Source organism: Rhinatrema bivittatum, chromosome 16, assembly GCF_901001135.1.
Source record: "Rhinatrema bivittatum chromosome 16, aRhiBiv1.1, whole genome shotgun sequence".
NCBI lineage: Eukaryota > Metazoa > Chordata > Amphibia > Gymnophiona > Rhinatrematidae > Rhinatrema > Rhinatrema bivittatum.
In genome coordinates, this window is record NC_042630.1 from 30,651,886 (window position 1) to 30,672,601 (window position 20,716).

General features: G+C 44.6%; 1 protein-coding gene across 3 annotated transcripts in view; it reads right to left on the bottom strand.

Moving 5' to 3' along the window:
- Positions 1–20,716, bottom strand: part of RPRD2 (regulation of nuclear pre-mRNA domain containing 2) — a 146,092-nt gene that overhangs the window by 62,003 nt on the left and 63,373 nt on the right. For all 3 annotated transcript variants that reach the window (XM_029580678.1, XM_029580679.1, XM_029580677.1), the window contains exon 2: positions 3,936–4,065. In XM_029580678.1, coding sequence (XP_029436538.1) covers positions 3,936–4,065 — 130 coding nt within the window. The remainder of the gene's footprint in view (positions 1–3,935; positions 4,066–20,716) is intronic.

The following is a 20,716-nucleotide window of genomic DNA, read 5'->3' on the forward strand; positions in this document are numbered from 1 at the left end:
CTGCCTGCCTCTTCTGTGGAGAACTGCAGGGAGACACCATGAAAATGTCCCGAGGAACACCGAGAAACTCCAGAGCACAGCCATCTCTTATCACCTCCAGAACTCACTGATCTGATGTGATCTCAACCCACCTCCGCTAAAATGATAGGCAACCCCTAGCTCCACTTCCCGGGGGTGGGTTGGCACACCTTCATTGAGAGGTTCGGGAGGCCTTGCCACTTCAGCCTGTGCCCCATCTGGGCTGCCTGGGACAAAAGGAAAAAGAGACCTACCCAAAGGTCGAGCTCTCTGACAAGCTGCTCCTCTGTAGGGTCGAAAGCATTTGAAACCCATAGCACGACCTGTCATGCCAAAGGAGAGCGGCGCCTGCTTCTTATTCTCTGGTAACCAAGAAACCTGGGACTCACCCCACTTATTGGCCATTTTTTCCAGCTTACTCCCAAACAAGTGATCCTTTAAAGGGCAATTTCATAAAATTGGACTTTGAAATTGTATTGGTCAACCAAGTCCTAAGCCATAGATGATGCCTGGCTGCTATTACTGAAGCCACCCCCTGGCAGAAGTGTGGACCAGATCGCAGCCCCATCTGCCAAAAAAGAGGCTGCCTGTTCCATCACTGCCCTGGAATTCACAACAGATTCATCAACTTCCTGAGGGAGAAGTAAACAAGAGCGAACCACCAGGGAGAAACAAGAGGCTATCTTTAAATTCACTGCCATCACCTCAAAGGCCTGCTTAAGGATAGGAGAATTGAGGCTATCTTGCACATCCTTCAATGCCGCTCCCATTTCTACAGGGATAGTCGTCCGCTTGGTGACAGCACACACAAGCGCATCCACTTTTGGAAAGCGCAACTGTTCTCTCGCTGCTGGATCCGGGGGGTACAGCCCTTCCAAGGCTCGTTCCCCTTTAAAATTAGCTTCTGAGGCACCCCACTTAAGATCAATCAATTCTTGAATAGCCTCCATAATGGAAGGGGGAAAAAAAACAAACCATGAAGCTTTACACAAAGAAATTAAAATGGGATTTTTCTTTGGCTCAGACATGGAATCAGCACCCGGCACCTCCATCATCTTCAATGTCTGGGAAATCAGAGCCAGCAACTCATCTTTATGAAAGAAACCCAACATTGTTCTATACGGTTCCAATCCCAGAGGAATTTCCCCATCCTCCAGGGAGTAAGGATCAGCTTATCATCCATGCCATCAGGGTCCCTATCAGTGTGACCTGCAGCAGGTCTAGATGTACTCCAACACTTACCCGCAGCACCAGGCAGAATCCACAACCTGCAATCCTGAACTGATAGGACTGACCAGGACAGATGACTGTGCCTGAAGAAAAGATTGTAGTTTTTGAAAACTTCTACCCAAGAAAAAGCAGACGGATCCATACTAAAACTAGGGGGTGTCAGTCCTGCATCCACTGAACTACCTTCCCCCACTGACGAACCAGTTAGAGAAACCCCAAAACTGAGCGAAACAAACCTCTGGAAGTTCCCTCTCCTTTTTCATTCCCACAGCATGCTGGGAAAGACCGGGCTTAGCAAAATCAAAGACAATTCTCCCAGAGCCTGCAAGCAGCACTGACACAAGTTAGAGGGGGTGCCAGGCTGTGATGCCTGAATATGTTAAGCAGCACAAAGGGTAAGGCGTTTAGCTTCTTTGCTACTGGCGCCATGGGAAACACCCTCTATTAGTATACTCCAAAAAGTGTCAATTACTGCCCGACCAGCTGCACTTGCAATAAGCGCTTACCACGGACGTCCAAAAAGTAGGTAGGTGCTCACCCAAGCGCTCCTAAACGCACACCTGAGCATCCAACTAAGCGCACACCAGGGAAAGCAAGCATGAACAGACACAGATACTGTTTCGTGGAAGCCTTGTGCTCAGAACAGCACGTGAACGCTGCCGCAGCCTACCATGCAGCAACTAAGCAAAGCCTGAGAGAGGGGTATAGTCAAAAACACCCCACCAAGCTGTCATGACTCCACAAGCTTCCCTGGAGACGGGTCTGGACATCGGATTGGCACACCGAACTCAGACCAGCAAGGGGATGGAATCCCTAAAATTAACTCCCCCCCCCCTTTTTTTTTTCCCCCTTCTCTTTTAAGCTCAGCCCATCCCAGCAGAATACAGAGTAGGTCTCTGAATGCAGGGGGGGGGGGGAGAGAGAGAGGACAAAGACCTTCACTGCCGTGCTCTGCTTCCTGTACCCGCTAGCCTCTCAGCTGTCTCTTTATAGTTAAGTTCACACCAGAAAAACAGCTACTGGACCGAAGCACTCAACTGGGGGAGGGATCCATAGATATCACCCCAGGAAAACTTGACAGTGGGAGATACCATAAGGTATCACCTCAGAAGAGCAGGGAAAATTAACTTACTTCCTTTTCTCCTTTTACACATTTTTTTTTCTTTTATTTAAACAAGCAATCCCCAGTAGGGAGATGCATGTCTATCATCTGCTCGAGACGGAGAATACTGGCGGACTGATGTCAATGTAGGGGTATATACTGACGTCAGCTTTGCTCCATCTCCATCTGCTGGTAGAAGTACATAACCCATTAGTGTGGATTAACCTGTCTAAATGCTAAGGTGTTTTTTTTTTTTGTTGTTGTTGTTATTGGGGTTTTTTTTTATCAGTATCACAGATACACCTGGAGAAATCCTGCAACTTCTAATGGTAATAAGTAGAAATAAAATAACTTTAGCCTCAGAGGGGGTTTTTTTTGTTTTGTTTTTTTTTTTAACATTCTAGCTTAATGTTTAAGATAAAGAATTTTTTCTATACAAAGAAAATATCCAGATTTCTCTCCTAGCTTAGACAATTTAAAAAGTTAATCCTAAACAAGTGGTTTGGTTTGTAAAACAAACAAGTGGTTTGGGCCAAACAGTCATGTGTAGACACCTTGCAATTGAATGGAAACATTGCCATTTCCAGATTAAAATTCTGGATTGCTTCAGTTTATGCCATACACTGAACAACAGACTAAGTTTAGCAAATGTTGCTTACCTGTAACAGGCTCCATCCTGTGATGTGACCCATATGTGAGGACTTTCATCCTGCTTGTCCTGCGAGAAGCTTTATTTCAAACATCAAGTAATTAACTTCTCTTTGGAGTGTCTTTTTTTTGTATACTCATTTGGTCATGTCACTTTTAATGATGGATTTAAAATATACCGAGTGAACAATAACTCAAGGATCTTAAGGTACCGTAGTTTATCTACTCCACTGGCTGGGAGACCATAAAAATGTGGAGCTTGTGAAAAGTTATTTATACAGACACAAAAACGTACCGGAGCAGTGGCATGCTGTTGCACAGAGTTTTAACACCAGAGCCTGGTTTCTATTCATTGAGTCTGCTTCAGCTCATATGGAAGCCCAAATAAGTAGGAGGATAATATTAGGAAAACAAACCTCTTCTGTTTAAACTCTCCCCAATTTTATGATACTGAAATTGGTGTAGAAAACTGGTACATTTCAAAAGGAGCCAATACTAACTTTACACTGTCAAAGTGTAAAGTCTCAAAGAAAAAAATAAATGGACTCTTAGACTTCAAATTAAAGCACCGTTCTTAAGTTTGTAACTTGTACTCTACGGTAAAATTACTTTACTGGCCTTTTCTTCTTTCCAACTTGTTGCAAGCTTCCAAGTTCCCGCCCCCTGTTGATTGTAACTTTGACTTATTCCTGCTTTGGTTATCTTTCGTTTACGTGAATTTGTTACTCTAGTTTTTTCCCTCTGTTAAACTGTAAACCGATCCGATATGGTAATCTACTATGAAGGTCGGTATATAAAATTGTTAAATAAATAAATAAAGTCTGTACTATACAGGCAGATAGACACCTCAAGAATTCTATACAACTTCAGTTTCTTACCATTCCAGCCCAGAAAAGTGGAATCTAACACATTACATTTAAGAAAAGGCATCACTTACTTCACTAAAGAAGCTGCTTCTGGAAGCACTTCTGCAAAAGTTTCACGAAAGACAATTGCATTTTTTCTTTTACAGTTCTGTATAACATCATTGGCCACATAAAAGAGATTCAATCGATGTGGAAAAGCAGCTGAGGACAGGAAAAAGAAAGAAAAATCAGTACCAGTGTATACAATCCATAGTACCCTGAACGAATTAATATGTTCAATATATCTTAATTTAGTTCAATTTAATTTTTTTTTGTAGCAATTTATCTGAACTATTTGTGGCTTCCACCACCGCTACCACACTTGAGTAAATAAAAGTTTATTACTACAAATTTTCATGCAGTAGAAAGTATTCTCCCATTCCGGATTGTGGCCATTAAGTATCAGAAAATTGTCTTTAGTGGGGTGTTAGCACCGATACTGCCAAAAATGTCTAGAATCTGGTGATATTTGTTCAGCTGCAATTTTATTCCTAAGGTGCATTCAGCTCTGCTGCACAGAGATGTGCTCACATGCAGAGCACAAGTTCGTGCAAATCCCCAAATTTTGGAGAACAGAGGTTCTAACCCAGAGCTTTCCAAACTTTTCATGTTGGTGACACACTTTTTAGACAAACATAATTTCACGACTCGGTAATTGTCTACTAGTAAACCAGAGGTTAAAGGTTAAACGAACGAAACATATTTCGACAATTTATGTATGTTTCCTTAAATATATACATAAATAAAATGTTTCACGACACAACCTATCTCATGAAAACCTTAAATTTATATTAAAAATATATATTCCAAGATTCATGTTATTGTTATAATTTATGAGAAACAATAATAAAACAAATTGTCTGTCCCCCACACACTCATCTCTCTCCTCCCCCCAGCACATGTCTGGCCCCCACACACTCATATCTCTCCCCCTCAAGCACATGTCTGTCCCCCCAGCACGTTTGCCCCCCACTCACTCATCTCTCTCCCCCCAGCACATGTCTGGCCCCCACACTCATGTACTTCGTCTTTTTGATTGTTGCCAGTTAAGTGCTTCACTCCCTTCCATGATCACCAGACACTGCTGCTTGCAGTCAGTACTCCTCATGGCCAGGCCTCATCGGCAGCAGCAGCCAATGCAAGGATGGCTGGGCTCGTTCCACCCACCAAGCCCCCCAAAAAAACGCGATTGACAGCAAAAATCACCCAATAATAAGCAACCCATAAACTGAAAAAAAAAAGTGAATCTCTAGAAAAAAAAAGAAGCCCAAACTCGCATCAGAGTTGACCGGGCTTGCGCGACACACCTGCACACTGCAGGCGACACACTAACGTGTCCCGACACACAGTTTGGAAAGCTGTGTTCTAACCTTACTACAAACTCTGAAACACATCATCAGCTTACGTAGAAATAAAGCTCAAAAAACATGCTGTATGCAGGTGATGATCTATGACTAACATGTGAACTGATAAAGAGAACATAGCTCTTGAAAGCTAGTTATTGATACACTACATTAGTCCAACGAAAAGATCTTACCTACAGTGCGTTTGCTTTTTATTTCTACATATTCATAGTAACCATAATACTTAAATACTTAAGATTGAATGCCAAACATACCTGCAACAAGAACAGCAGCACCATTACACATTAATATGCTGATGCAGTCTGTTGCCCATGTCACTATCACTTTTAACTATTACCAGACTTGGGTTATAATACTCAGTTTAAGGTTATGATCAGACAGCTAAAAAACTGAATGAACCTCTCTCATTGCCAAAAGTTCACAGGGCCATAGCAGAGTTAGCCAATTTCAAAGCCCCAGGCTCAGATGGTATATACATGTTTTTTTCAACAATCTAGCATTATTTAACCATTTGTTCCCATTTGCCTTACACACCGGGAGCGGCAATTATTACAGTAATTCACAGGGGTGGGAAGGATCCTTTCTATCTGGCTAATTATCACCCTATCACTCTTTTAAATATAGACATTTCTAGGAGACCACGTGATGCCTTGAGGAGCACGGACGTGTTTCCCTCCCTCTACGCTCTTCAGCTCCCCATCCACGGCAAATTGCTTCGCTTACCTGCTATTGTTGAATCTTTTCGTGGAGCCTAACTCTTCATAAAGCCCTCCTGTATCTCTCTCAGCTTGCGGGGCTCACCATGGCGGCTCGGGAGGCAAAGAGAGACAAGGATCGGGCCCGGCCGCGGGGGGGGGGGGGGGGGGGGGGGGGGCGCAGCCGGGACCCACAGAGCTGCAATCAGTGGCAGCTCTCGCCGACATCAAGTTAGCGGTCCGGGAGGCTCTGCAGCCTGATTTACAGGCCATTTCAGCACAAATCGCCGCCCTCTCTTCCACCATGGCCAGATTTGAGCTGCGACTGCAGGCGCTGGAACAGCGCGTTTCGGATAACCAAGATGGCTGCCGCAACCACGAGGACAAGCTGGCTCGCCTGACGACACGCATTGCTAAGCAAGAAGAACGCCTCGAGGACCTCGAGAATAGATCTCTGAGATCTAATCTCCGTTTTCTGGGTCTCCCGGAGTCTATTGCTGATCGGGAGCTGGCCCCCTTTTTGGAACAGTGGCTGGTAAAGGAACTCTCGCTCCCTTCTGCTCTGGGGCCCCTGAGAATTGAACGAGCCCACCGTCTGGGCCCTCGGCGAGAAGACAACAGCAGACAGCGAGTGGTCATTGCGAAACTTCTCAATTATGCCCACAAAAGTGAGATTCTTCGCCTACTACGTACCGGTAAATCTCTTCTTCATGACAATAAGAAAATTCTGGTATTCCAGGACTTTTCTCCAGATCTCTCCGCGAAGCGCAGGGCATTCGCGCCTATTTGTTCTAAACTCTACTCTATGGGCCTGAAGCCGGCGCTATTGTATCCGGCCCGTTTTACGGGTTGCTACGGAGAGTGGTACTCAATGGCTGGATACTGTGGAAGCTGCAAAAACCTTCCTGCAACAGCAAGAAGCCCAGCGCACCAGTGCTACATAGGGAAGTGGTGGTTGCCTGATCTGTGTGTCTAGGAGGGGTGGAGGGCGTCGACCCTCCCATCTTCCACCCAGTTCCAATTTCATTTCTCATTGTTGTGGCCCCAATTGTTTCGGCTGGTTTTCGTGGTCACTTGACACAGCCCCTTCTTGTGGGCAAACATGCGTTGCGGCGCATTCCTGGCTAAGTATGTAGCCGCTATTCGCTATCCTTGACTATTTACAATTCCCACTTTGGAAGTAGAGCGGTTTTTTTTCTCCTCCTGCACGCCGGACTCGCAATGCCTCTGTGAACCATCTCCTCGCCTTTATTTCTGTGCAAGGTTCGCCCCTACGGCCCGGCTTATGTCTGGCGTATGAAGCTCCGTGTGGGACCATTAACCTTTGCCTTTAAGGCTGGTTTGGTTTGTTTTTTTTGCAATTTGCCAATGCTCTATGTTATTACAGCATAGTCTATGATTCAGTTTGAGAGGAGACGGGGGGGGGCGGGGGAACGAGATGGATCATGTGCTCTCCATAATTGGGGTTGTGGAATTTCTTGGGGTTGGGGTAGGGGCGGGGAATGCATACCATGTTCCGAGTTGCCTATTTGATGTTTTGTACCCTACTGTTAGCTCTGATGTTGTGGATTTGCTCATCCTTTCTTTCTCAGTACAGGGGTGGGTGTTTGAACCGGTTGGAGGCCCTGGCTGGGGGGGCCTTCACCCTTGATCAATATTCTCATCTTGCTCTCTTTTTTCCTCCTTGGGCTGAATAAATGACTACTGTTGGATTGCAAATACGTTCCTGGAATGTGTGTGGGCTAAACACCCCTATCAAACGATCTAAAGTTCTGTCAGCCCTACGGCGGAAATCAGTACAGATTGCCTTTCTTCAGGAAACACACCTTACGGATGAGGAGCATGTTAAATTGCGTAGAGATTGGGTGGGTGAGGTGTATTATGCCTCTGCTACCACCAAGTCAGCGGGTGTAGCTATACTCATTGGGAAACAAGTGTCTGATAAGGTTACCCACTCTATTAAGGACCCTGAGGGACGGTATCTCATTCTTTTTACAGAGATCTCCCAAAAGCCGTTTATTTTTTGCAATATATATGCCCCTAATAACCCGAGCTTGCAATTCTTTTGTGGGATATATTGACTCTTAGCTGCCCATACAGACCAAGTCCTTGTAATTGGGGCGGATTTCAACACTATCCGGGACCCCTGCTTAGACAAAGATCAACTCCCGGGTGGGAGGCTCCCCGCTGATAATGGGATTCTGTTTTTGGAACGGTCATTGCAGGTGATTGACGCATGGCGCACCCTGCACCCTACGGCCCGAGAGTATACTCATATCTCCCGAGCCCATCAGACCCAGACAAGGCTGGATTATCTACTAATCAGCGGACACCACTTTTCTGCTGTCTCCGCAGCCCACATTGATGATCTGATAATATCGGACCATGCACCTGTGGGGATTACTTTGTCGCGTCTCCGTACTTCCTGTGGTGGTGCTCCTTGGCGATTTCCCCATTATCTATCTAAGGATAGATAGTTTACCTCTTATTTGCGGGCACGGTGGGCTGATTATGCTACCTTTAATAAAGCACATGTGGACGATCCAGCATTGTATTGGTACACGGCTAAGGCTGTCCTTCGGGGCGATGTTATCTCTTACCTGGCTCGACGGAACAAAATGAGGGATCGGCAAATCTTAATGTTGAGCTCTCAGCTCCAGAGGGCAAGGCTTGCGGTGGCCAATCAAAACTCCCAGGTTAATAGGGATACATTTCGAACTATACAGGGGGCACTTAACACATTGCTTCACCAAAGAGCCGCCAAGAGTGTGCTCTATTTCCAGCATAAGCTGTTCCAGTACGGCAATAAGCCGGGCAAGCTTATGGCTAACCTCATACGGATACATAGGGGTTCCCGCGTTGTTCCGGCGGTGCGGACCCGAGTGGGTCGTATCGTTTCAGACCCGGCTGACATCTTAACCACTTTTCGTGACTTTTACACTGACCTTTACACGCCTGGCCCGAGGAATTCTGAGAATTCCGCTCAATTCCTCTCTACTCTTACCTTGCCTCGCCTGACAGCCGACCAGCTCGCGGCCCTTAACCAACCTATTACTGACGGGGAGGTACACCATGCCATTCGGACGGCTAAATTATATAAAACCCCCGGCCCTGATGGGTACCTGGCGGACTCCGTTGTCCCTTCACTAACTAAGACATTTAACTCCTTGGTTCTACTGGGTTCTTATCCCCCACACATTAATCTTGCTCATATCACTCTGATCCCTAAGCCAGGGAAGGATCCACTAGATGCTACGTCCTACAGACATATTTCCTTATTGAACCAAGACCAAAAGATGTTAGCTAAAATATTAGCAGACCGGCTAGCTCCTATCCTTCCTGCTTTGATTCAACCTGGGCAGGTGGGTTTTGTGCGTTGCCGGTATGCTCTCACCAATATCCGGAAAGTCTTGATAGCGATGACTCTATGCCAACGGGCGACTGTCCCTTATTTGGCCATCAGCTTTGACGCCGAAAAGGCCTTTGACAGGGTAGATTGGGAATACATGTCTACTATCCTGCAGTGTTTTGTGGCCGTGCAGTGTTTTGTGGCCAGTAGTTGGTGTTCCACCTTCAGGCAGCAAAACACTGCACGGAGCGGCAGTAGCCACAGAGGCATTCACGGAGCGGGATGCCAGTGGCCAGTGGTTTGTGTTCCACCTTCACGGAGCGGAAGGATGGAGGGCTGCGCCATCTCAAAAAAAAAAAAAACAAAAACAAAACAGAGGTGGGTAAGAGTATGGGGCAGGGGTGTGGCCGCTTGTTGCAGCGGTTGCTACCCCTGATTGAGCTGGATGATCACTGGGATGCGGATACGGCGCTGCTCTCTGCATTGGTGGAGGGGTGGAAGGGAATTGGGGCCAGAGGGTGCTGGAAGCCAATAGTGACGGGTGGGAGGGAGAAAAAGGGGGGGGGGGAAGGAAGATAAAAAAAATGGATAAACTGCGTAGCTTGCTGGGCAGACTGGATGGGCCGTTTGGTCTTCTTCTGCCGTCATTTCTATGTTTCTATGTTTCTTTCAGGCAGCCATCAAGTTACTCTATGCAGCCCCGGTGGCAAAAATTATGGTTAATGGGAGGTTGTCGGAGGCATTTACCATAGGGAGGGGTACTCGACAGGGCTGTCCGCTCTCCCCCTTATTGTTCTTGCTGCAATTGGAGCCTCTTCTCCTAGCCATCCAAGATCATCAAGGGGTGAAAGGAGTGCGGTTTCATACTACTACTTTTAAATATGCCGCCTTTGCAGACGACATTTTGGTGTTCCTTACAGACCCCGCTAAATCGTTGCCCACACTTCTCACTCTTTTTGAGACTTTTGGCAGTTTTTCGGGACTAAAGTTAAATATGGATAAGTCGGAGGCTCTGGCATTTCCTACTACACTTCGAGAAGGTTGGGATGGCCCATTTACCCTCCGTTGGGCTGTGGATAGCATTAAATACTTAGGTGTTATTATCCCGTCCCAGACTACTCAGTTTTATCAATCTAATGTTCCGGGTCTTCTATCTTATACACGGGAGAAATTGAATCTATGGATGAACTTGCCGCTGTCGCTGGGTGGGAGAATCCACTTATTTAAAATGGCCATTTTACCTAAGTGGCTTTACTTATTTCAAAACATGCCTTTAGTCTTTCGGCGGGGAGACCTCACCTTGCTGGAGCGCTCCCTACGTCGCTTTTTGTGGAGAGGGAGGAGGGCGTGTGTCCCCCTTTCACACCTTCAGGTGGCCTGGAAGAGAGGAGGCCTGGGGGTCCCAGATCTGGGGCTTTACAATGTGGCCAGTAATCTTCGTCTTTTACGGGACTGGATAGTGGATAAATCTAATTGGGTGGATTTGGCTGCGGAGAAGACTCTTATTGCACCATACGACCTACACTTTGTATTGCAAGCAGAATCCCGGCAACTACCGATTTCTGGGCCTCTTGGTGACCCCTGTCCATCATGCTTGGTCTTACCTCACACGATACCTGGGCATTTCCCGGCTTTGTGCTTATCTGCTCCCCATAGGGGGGAACCCGGATTTCACCCCTGGATCTCAAACAGCGGGGTTCAAGCACTGGGCTTCCAAAGGGGTGACACTGTTAGGCCATGTATTAGATACGCACGGCAAAATGATCCCTTGGGCTGAGCTGCGTGAACTACATGGGTTATCTGTGGGCCAGGTGTTTTCTTATCTACAACTGCTCCACTACATTGTTTCTTTGCCAGCTGAGAGTGTACAGGTCGAACCTTTCTATAAGATGGAGAGGTTTTTATCTCTGGGTCGCGCTCAACCCCCCTCCCTCTCTCATTATTATAAACACTTCGAGGTGCCCGCGGCTCGGGGGCTGTGGAGGCTACTACGGGACCGTTGGGAAAATGAGCGCCATTTCCAATTGACTAACCATATGATTAAAATGGGATTCCACTCTATTGCAATAGTAACTTCTAATCAATACTATAGGGAAATGCAGTTTAAATTTTTGTGGAGAGCTTATTTTTCTCCTTTGACGGCCTGCCGCTCTCAGTTAACGCCCTCAGCTTTGTGTAGTAAATGTAACCTTCAAGTGGGATCTTTGACTCATATGTTTTGGGAATGTGTATGTATCAAGAAATTTTGGGCACAGGTATTGCGTTATTTGAATGGCTTATTGCGGGTGTCTGTTTCCCTGTCTCCACGGGCTCTATTATTTGATTGTTTCCCTTTACGGACAATACGTACTGTTTTTACACGCCTTCTTTTCCAAAAGGCATGTTATGTGGGGAAACAACAGATTTTATTGCACTGGCGAGAGTAGACTTCACCGTCCTTCTGGCAATGGCGAAACTCCTTCCACCGTCTGATGCACATGGAATCTCTCTCACTTCATCTTTCTCCCATTTACCGGAGTAGATTCCTGAAGATTTGGGAACCCCATTTGCAGACTTTGCCTCATAGAGCTCGCAGCTTAATTCTTAACAATATTTAATGCAGACTTTCCTTCTGTAAGCTGTTGGTTGGGCCTCGTGTACTGTGGATTCAAACCTTTTTTTTCCTTATTTTTCCACGATGATTAGAGCATTTACTATCTCGGAATAATGGTTGGGGGGGAGTTTGGGGGGGTTGGGGGGTATATACGGGACTGTTTATTCTTTTTCCTGTTCATGGATATGGTGAGGTCTGCAGAGACCCTTTCCTCACTGTACTGGTTCTCTTTGTTTATCTGAAACTAATAAAATGTTTTTCCTTAAATATAGACATTTCTATATGCTAAGATACTGGCTAATAGATTGAAAAATGTTATCCCCCCCCCCCCCCTCTGGAAACCAATGTATTTAGCCTTCGAGATATTAAAGGATATGATGCCAAAAAGGCATTTCGAGTCTCCTGTGAGTTTTTGAGAACATTACCTAAATATGCTTTTCAGGACTGTATATTAGATCCTATGAATATTTTATATATGAATTCAACAGCTAGAATCTTGACTAATGGTCATCAGACAGTTTCCATTTCATGAGAGATCCTAGGCAAGAATGCCTGTTGACACCCCTGCTCTTCATTTTGTCTCTGGAACCCTTAGTATATTTGTTGAATAACCATGAAGGGATTCATGGTATTCCAATGGGCAGAAAGGTAGTGAAAACTATTATTCGCCGATGACTTGCTATTATTACTTTCGCAGGCCTTCGCTTCCCTACCCAAGGCTTTACAAGTAATAGCAGAATATGGGCAAGTATCGGCTTTTAAACTCAATTTAGATAAAACAGAGGCTGTTTATGTTCTGGACACTCTGGCACTGTGTTGACCTGATTTTCCTTTCCAATGGAAAATATGTACTCTCAGATTTTTAAGTATCCAAATACATCGAGACTCCAAATCATGGTACTCTTAAGAACATAAGAAAATGCCATACTGGGTCAGACCAAGGGTCCATCAAGCCCAGCATCCTGCTTCCAACAGTGGCCAATCCAGGCCACAAGAACCTGGCAAGTACCCAAAAACTAAATCTATTCCATGTTACCATTGCTAATGGCAGTGGCTATTCTCTAGGTGAACTTAATAGCAGGTAATGGATTTCTCCTCCAAGAACTTATCCAATCCTTTTTTAAACACAGCTATATTAACTGCACTAACCACATCCTCTGGCAACAAATTCCACGGTTTAATTGTACATTGAGTAAAAAAGAACTTTCTCCAATTAGTTTTAAATGTGCCCCATGCTAACTTCATGGAGTGCCCCCTAGTCTTTCTACTATCCGAAAGAGTAAATAACCGATTCACATCTACCCGTTCTAGACCTCTCATGATTTTAAACACCTCTATCATATCCCCCCTCAGTCGTCTCTTCTCCAAGCTGAAAAGTCCTAACCTCTTTAGTCTTTCCTCATAGGGGAGCTGTTCCAGTCCCCGTATCATTTTGGTAGCCCTTCTCTGTACCTTCTCCATCGCAATTATATCTTTTTTGAGATGCGGCGACCAGAATTGTACACAGTATTCAAGGTGCGGTCTCACCATGGAGCGATACAGAGGCATTATAACATTTTCCGTTTTATTCACCATTCCCTTTCTAATAATTCCCAATATTCTGTTTGCTTTTTTGACTGCTGCAGCACACTGAACCGACGATTTCAATGTGTTATCCACTATGACACCTAGATCTCTTTCTTGGGTTGTAGCACCTAATATGGAACCCAACATTGTGTAATTATAGCATGAGTTATTTTTCCCTATATGCATCACCTTGCACTTATCCACATTAAATTTCATCTGCCATTTGGATGCCCAATTTTCCAGTCTCACAAGGTCTTCCTGCAATTTATCACAATCTGCTTGTGATTTAACTATTCTGAACAATTTTGTGTCATCTGCAAATTTGATTATCTCACTCGTATTTCTTTCCAGATCATTTATAAATATATTGAAAAGTAAGGGTCCCAATACAGATCCCTGAGGCACTCCACTGTCCACTCCCTTCCACTGAGAAAATTGTCCATTTAATCCTACTCTCTGTTTCCTGTCTTTTAGCCAGTTTGCTCTTACAATATTCCTCCATTGCTCAAGCAACTGCAGCATTGTGTTGATAGCTGGATGCCTCTCCCACTTTCCCTGCAGGGCCACGTGGCACTCATTAAGATATTATTGCCTAAATTACTTTATCTTATGCCACTGCTTCTGTTTTGGTGGTCAAGGGCTGATTTTCAGACACGGGATACCATGAGTAGTAAATTTTTATGGTGAAGGAAAAAGGCTAGATTATCTTTATGAAAACTAGGAGGTTACCTAGAGGGGATGGGGGTTTGGGATTTTCAAATTTTCACTATTACAACTTAGCCAGTAATCTATATAAATAAAAATGTAAATGTTCGTTTGTTCAAAATCTTAAATCTCCGAAAGTTCTTCACCAATTGCTTTGAAATTTTGACACAACATTGCATTAGATTTCGCGCGTGTTTTTATATACCTATATTATATAGATGTCACACCTGTGACAGGTAAAAACATGCTTTTTGGGAAAAACAGCACCATCCGTTGGACGTAAAAGCAACACACGCTATCTACAATATAAATGGGCTCTGACCGACGGACCGTAAATGTGCAGTAGAGAGCAGAATAGGCCTCAATCCCTCTGACGTTTTTGGGATTAGGAAACACTAGGAATAGAAACCCTGGCCACACTCTTGAGAGATTCGACCGCCTTTTGCTGAAGGAGTGGCTCCACATTTAGCAGATTGAGAAGCATATGAACTAAAAACCACTGAGTTAAAGGAGGGCGAGAGAAACTTCAGCAGAAGCCATATGCTAACAATTTTCAGGATCCACAGGTCCCTGGTGATACTGTATCACTCCAGGAGGAAGGACTAAACCCTTCCCTCCACTGGAGGTGGAGAGATGAGTCAAAGCTATAAAAAAAAAAAAAAAAAAACCAACTGGTTCTGGGCTTAAGAGGCATCTGTGCTGAGCCTTTGGCTGTCACCTTTCCCCCTCTGTTAATCTCAAGCAGGCATCTGCTGTTGCTGCTTAAAAGTGGGGAGGAACTCAAAAGGGACATCTTTAGAGGAACGGACATTTATAGGAAAAATACTGGCATCAGGCAGGAGCAGTCCCACTCACTCGAAAGCACACAAGTCTCTGAATTCCAGTAGAAGCAGTCGAAATCCTATCCATAGTGTCAAAAGTTTCGAAAATGGAATGGATGAAGTGTTTCTTACATTCTTCCAGTGCATGAAAGAAGTCCATCTGTCCTCGGGCTCACGATTCCATCAAAGGCTTTAGCTTTTGCAAGCATTCGGCAAAAACTGCACCATGTAGAACATGTAAACTGCAATCCAGGCACTCAGCATGGATCCCTGGAAAATATTTTTCCCCTCAAACACATCCAGAGCTTTTTTATCCTTCCCAAGAGTGTTCATGAGTGTGCTTAGTACAATTTAACCGACTCCACCAGCAAAAAGTAGTGTGGTAATTAGACTACCCCAAAGCTAGGGGAAGCCTGGACTCTTAATTCCAGCAGGGAAGGCGGAATGTTGACTTCTGTCACATCTTTTATCTGTATGTCCTGAGGCTGTGAACTGGGATAGCCATGGAATCCACTAGAGGTTAAAGAACTGAAGAAGCCAGAAGACAACTGTCTTCAGGTCCATTTCCTGTTTTGTTTTTTTAAATCTTTAAACAAGGCACATCACACAGGAAAAGGAATCTGTCTACACCAGGGGTTGGGAACCCATGGCTCGCGAGCCAGATATGGCTCTTTTGATGGCTGCATCTGGCTCGCAGACAAATCCAAATCAGTGTGTTGCCACACTTTCCAGTCCCCCACTGACCCAGCTGCTCCCCGGTCCTCCTCCGCCCGTGCTTAAAATGCTGTCAGCCCGGGCAGAATAGCTGGAGTCGGCGGCACCGGAATGCTCTCTTCTTCCCGCCCCCCGCGGCCCGGAAGAGGAAGCGGCAGAATAGCTGGAGTCGGCGGCACCGGCATGCTCTCTTCTTCCCGCCCCCCGGAAAAGGAAGTGGTGAGCATCGGGTGCGTGCGAGGGAAGAAGAGACCACGCTAGTGTGGTCAGCGTCGGTCCGACGGAAAGAAGACTGTGCAGCGCGGCTCGGAAGAAAATAAAGAAGAGCGTCCACCCCCGCCGCCGATGGGACTCCTCCTCCGCAAGGGCTGAAAATGAAGGAGGTTAGCGTTGGGAGGAGGCTGCTGCCGACGTGAGTTCCCGGGGTGGGAGTGGGGGAGAGAGAGAGTGAATGAATGAGCGAGCAAGCATGTGTGTTTGAGATCCTGTGTGTGTGTGTGAGTGAGAGATTGCATGTATGTGAATGATTGAGAGCTTGTACATGTGAAAAAGAGTATGTCTGATTGAGAGCCTGCCTGTGAGAGAGAGAGCATGAATGTAAGTTTACGATTGGGAACCTGTATGTGTAAGTTTGTGATTGAAAACCTGTTTGTGCGAAAGAGTATGTGTGTATGATTGAGATCCTTTGTGTGTGAGAGAAATCACGTGTATGTACGATTAAGAGCCTGTGTGTATAAGTAAGAGAAAGCATGTGTGTCTGTGTGTGATTGAGAGCTGGTTTAGGTGATGGAGCATGTGAGTATGTGATTGAGAGCCTGTGTGTAAATGAGAGAAAGAGAGGACATGTTTGTAAGCATGTGATTGAGAGCCTGTGTGTAAATGAGAGAGAGAGAGCATGTTTGTAAGCATGTGAATGAGTCTGTGTGTGAGAGAAAGACAGCATGTATTTGTGATTGAAAGCCTGTATGTGTGTGTAAGCGTGAAAAGATAGACAGCATGTGTGTAAATGTGTAATTAAGAGCCTATATAAGTGAAAGAGAAAAAGCATGTGTATATGTGAGTGACTGAGAGCATGTGTGTTTAGGTGTGTAATTGAGAGCCAGTGCGAGAGAGAGCGCTGGTATGTGACTGAGAGGAGAAAGTTCCAAGCAAACCACCCCTCCTCCTGCTAATTCAGAACAATCTCAGGACACCTGGATATCAAATGTTCCCAGGTATGCAGAGCAAAAAAATTTTTGTATCCTTATTGTTTTTCATTACTGGGTCTTTGTGTCTGCAATTTTGAAATAGTTTGTTGGTATCTGAAAATTTTTTATATGAGTTTTTAATTATTGGATATTCCACTCATCAGCTGTTTCGAAATATGTTCTTTTTGTTAGTACAGTTTTACTGGTGATGATTTTATATTTCTTGATTTGTTTTAAAAGGATGGGTGATGTTTCTTTTTTCCTTCGTTACACTGCATACAGAGACTCTGGCTTGTTGCAGTTTCCAATTCAGTTTTTTCTGCATGCTTCTAGTTATGCGTTTTGGTCTCTTTATTCTATGTTAGGTGAGGACCAGCACGTGATTCAGGTGAGGTTTTCTGCTGACGTGTAGTTTCTGTGTAGGACTCTATAGCAGCCTGACTTGGTCCGTTTTCCTAATAGGAGATGTATTGGTGTCTTAAGGCCTGGTGTAATACTTTCAGAGACTTATTGTACTTTAAAAGTGTGATCTTACATAAAATGCATACAATTACTTGTATTTAGTTTTAAACATATTGTATGGCTCTCATGGAATTACATTTTAAAATGTGGCGTTTATGACTCTCTCAGCCAAAAAGGTTCCTGACCCCTGGTCTACACTGTCCATATGAACAGGAAAACAGAAAACAATGAGCCCTAGTCAGCCATGCAATAGTCAGAGATAAAAGAGATCACCATGCAATACAAGATTATTCTATTCATGCATTATCCCTCTTCTCCAGTTCCAATAAGGAGACCATTTGTCAGAAAACATATCCATTTGATTTTTAAGAACACGAGACAGTCTTCCCAAACTAGAAATTAAACAACCTTACAATAACAGAAAACTGAAGGGGAATGCTTCCACATTTTGCACAGTCAATCAAGTTGCATGGAGAAGCTAATTAGTTAATTTCCACCACCCACGCATACTGGATCTGTTTGTCCACAACCCCAAAAGGCAAAGAAAGGGTTCAGTATATAACTTCTGACTACATATAGTTGAAATTAGATCCTCCACCTGGGACCAGAATACTGTACCTTACCCACTTGACATCCTCTCCAAAGTACACACTACGGTAGCAGTGTGACACTACGGTAGCAGTGTGACAGATTACAGGCGGATAGTGTATTTCAGGTCTCTCATCAGCATTTCAGTACAGCATAAGAAGATCATTTATTTCTGCTATTTCAAGTGGACTCTCCTGTGTTAAGATATGTGCACTATTTTTAAACTGCAATTCAAAAAAATTTTTCTAAAAATGTATATATGGGCTTGATGAAACTGAGTAGAGAGATTTTAATGCTTAATAAATGTGTGCTCCTTTGCTATGAAAGTCTCTACCTATCAGTATTAAATTTCATCTTCCCAATTCATTTTTTTTATGGATATTCCATATTAGTGGTATATATACTTATATATGATTTGAGCTAACCATCTGCTTTGGATTTTTCCATTTGACATTGAAGAATAAAGGCATACGGTACATGCAATGTAATAATTTAAACATGAATTCATGATTTTTGTAACAAAGAAATGCACCTAGAAGCCTTCCAAATATATTTCCAGGTTTTAGCATATAAATTACCCTGTAAACTCAAGTTCCATTGTCTTATGAGCCCAGATGATGTGCTATTACCAATAGCTTTGGTTCTAAAAATTATATGATCTTCATCCTCAACACAAAATCTTCTCCACTTATTCCTCGAGACCAGGCACAATTCCGCGTGGTTTCATAATGTCATTACACGGTTGCAAACAGAGGGGGTTATTTTCCAAGCCGCGATAGGCACTTATCACGTGCGTTAGAGCCTTAACGCACGCGATAAAGGCCTTATTGCGGCGGTAAGATTTAAATTAGGGGGAGGGAAGGAGTCAGGGAAGGAATTATGGTAATTGGCTCCGGCAGCAGCGCAGGGAATAGCACCACATTTTTCAGTGGCACTATGCCTACGATCGCCTGCCACGGTGCAGTCGGCTGCAGGCTAAACTGCACCACCATGGTGTGGCCGGCTGCAGGCTATCACACAACCGCCCTCTGCTTCGCCCCCCTGTAGCACAGGGTTTATCATTCTGCACAGAGATAGCAAGTATGAGTGGGGATTTGAAACTCAGCCGCAAGATCAGTGAAGGGTTTTACACTTTTATTCTCAATAAGTTGAACTAGAGCCTACAATCCAGAAGAATGCCAAACAGGAGAGAAAGTATACGAGGACAATAACGGTTTTTTAAAAATTGAAGTCATAGTTCTAGCACCTTCCGTGTAATCCAGTCTCTTCCACATCAATCTCAAAACTCAAAGTGCCTGCCACAATTAGGTTAGCCCTTCAAGATTACAGGATATATCAGAAAGAAGGAGAGGGACACCTGTAGCGAAGATGCTAAACTGGCCCCACCCAGTTTCAACACAAGCCAAGGCAGCCAGACACAGACATGCCAGACAACTGGCCCAATAATATAATTAAAAATCTGGTAACCCAGGCCCACCTGTATCTCTATACCTTGTCATAGCAGAGTACATTAAGTCTAGGAGGCCATCCCTACCACAGTAAACTAGCTATGTGGCTTAAGAGCATGAAAGACAGACACAGAATATCACAAGGAATGTGCGAGAATGGATTTATCAGTCTAGGAAGAATAGCCATCTTGATCAAGTCGATCCGTCCTTTTCCTAACACTGATGGACGATGTCTTTACCAGCTTATTCAAGAACCTGGAGTATCAGAGATCCTCCAGAGGAGAGATATGCTGTGGCAGAGGATCCAGGGGAATCCCCATGGAATCTTCTTTCTTCCCTGACAATGTAAGAACACTTACACCACAACACCAAAGATAATGAGAGCAGCATCGGAGGAGATCTCCAATAGTCCAACAGGGAAACATCCGGTAGGAACTCAGAATAAACTGATTCCAATTCTCTCTCTTCAAATTTGTGAAGGGATTCTCCTGGAGAAGAATCCACCACCTCAGGACAAGCTTACTCCCAGAGCCTGAAGCTCTTGTGGAGAGACATGCACCGATGTGGGAAGAACCACTATGTGGAATAATTTCCTCAATCTTGGCAAAAGATGTTCTAATCTTCCGCTCTGGTCTTCAGGGCTTAAGATGACAAAAATTGTTCAGTAACTCAGATAGCTGGGCTCCCACTGGCTGAGGGACTTTCTACAGTGAAGCTGGATGATAAGACATCCTCATCACTAAAGGCTGCTAGTAAAGCTAAAGAGGAACTTGGTACCTTGGGCAGCCAACATTTACTATCAAGCCGATACAGTACAGTGCGCTCCAGCGGAGCGCACTGTTAACCCGCGTTTGGATGTGCGTTTGACACGCTAGCTTTACCCCTTATTCAATAAGGGGTAATAGCGTGTCGAAAATGCGCGTCCAACCCCCCCCCCCCCCCCCGAAACTAATAGTGCCCGCAACATGCAAATGCATATTGATGGCCCTATTAGCTATTCCCGCGCGATTCAGTAAGTAAAACGTGCAGCCAAGCCGCACATTTTACTTTCAGAAATTAGCGCCTAGCCAAAGGTAGGCGTTAATTTCTGCTGGCACCGGGAAAGTGTACAGAAAAGCAGTAAAAACTGCTTTTCTGTACACCCTCTGACTTAATATCATGGTGATATTAAGTCGGAGGTCCCAAAAGTAAAAAATAATTAAAAAAAAAAATATTTTAATCGGCCCACGGCTCGAAAACCGGACGCTCAATTTTGCCGGCATCCAGTTTCCAAACTCATGGCTGTCAGCGGGTTTGAGAACAGACGCCAGCAAAATTGAGC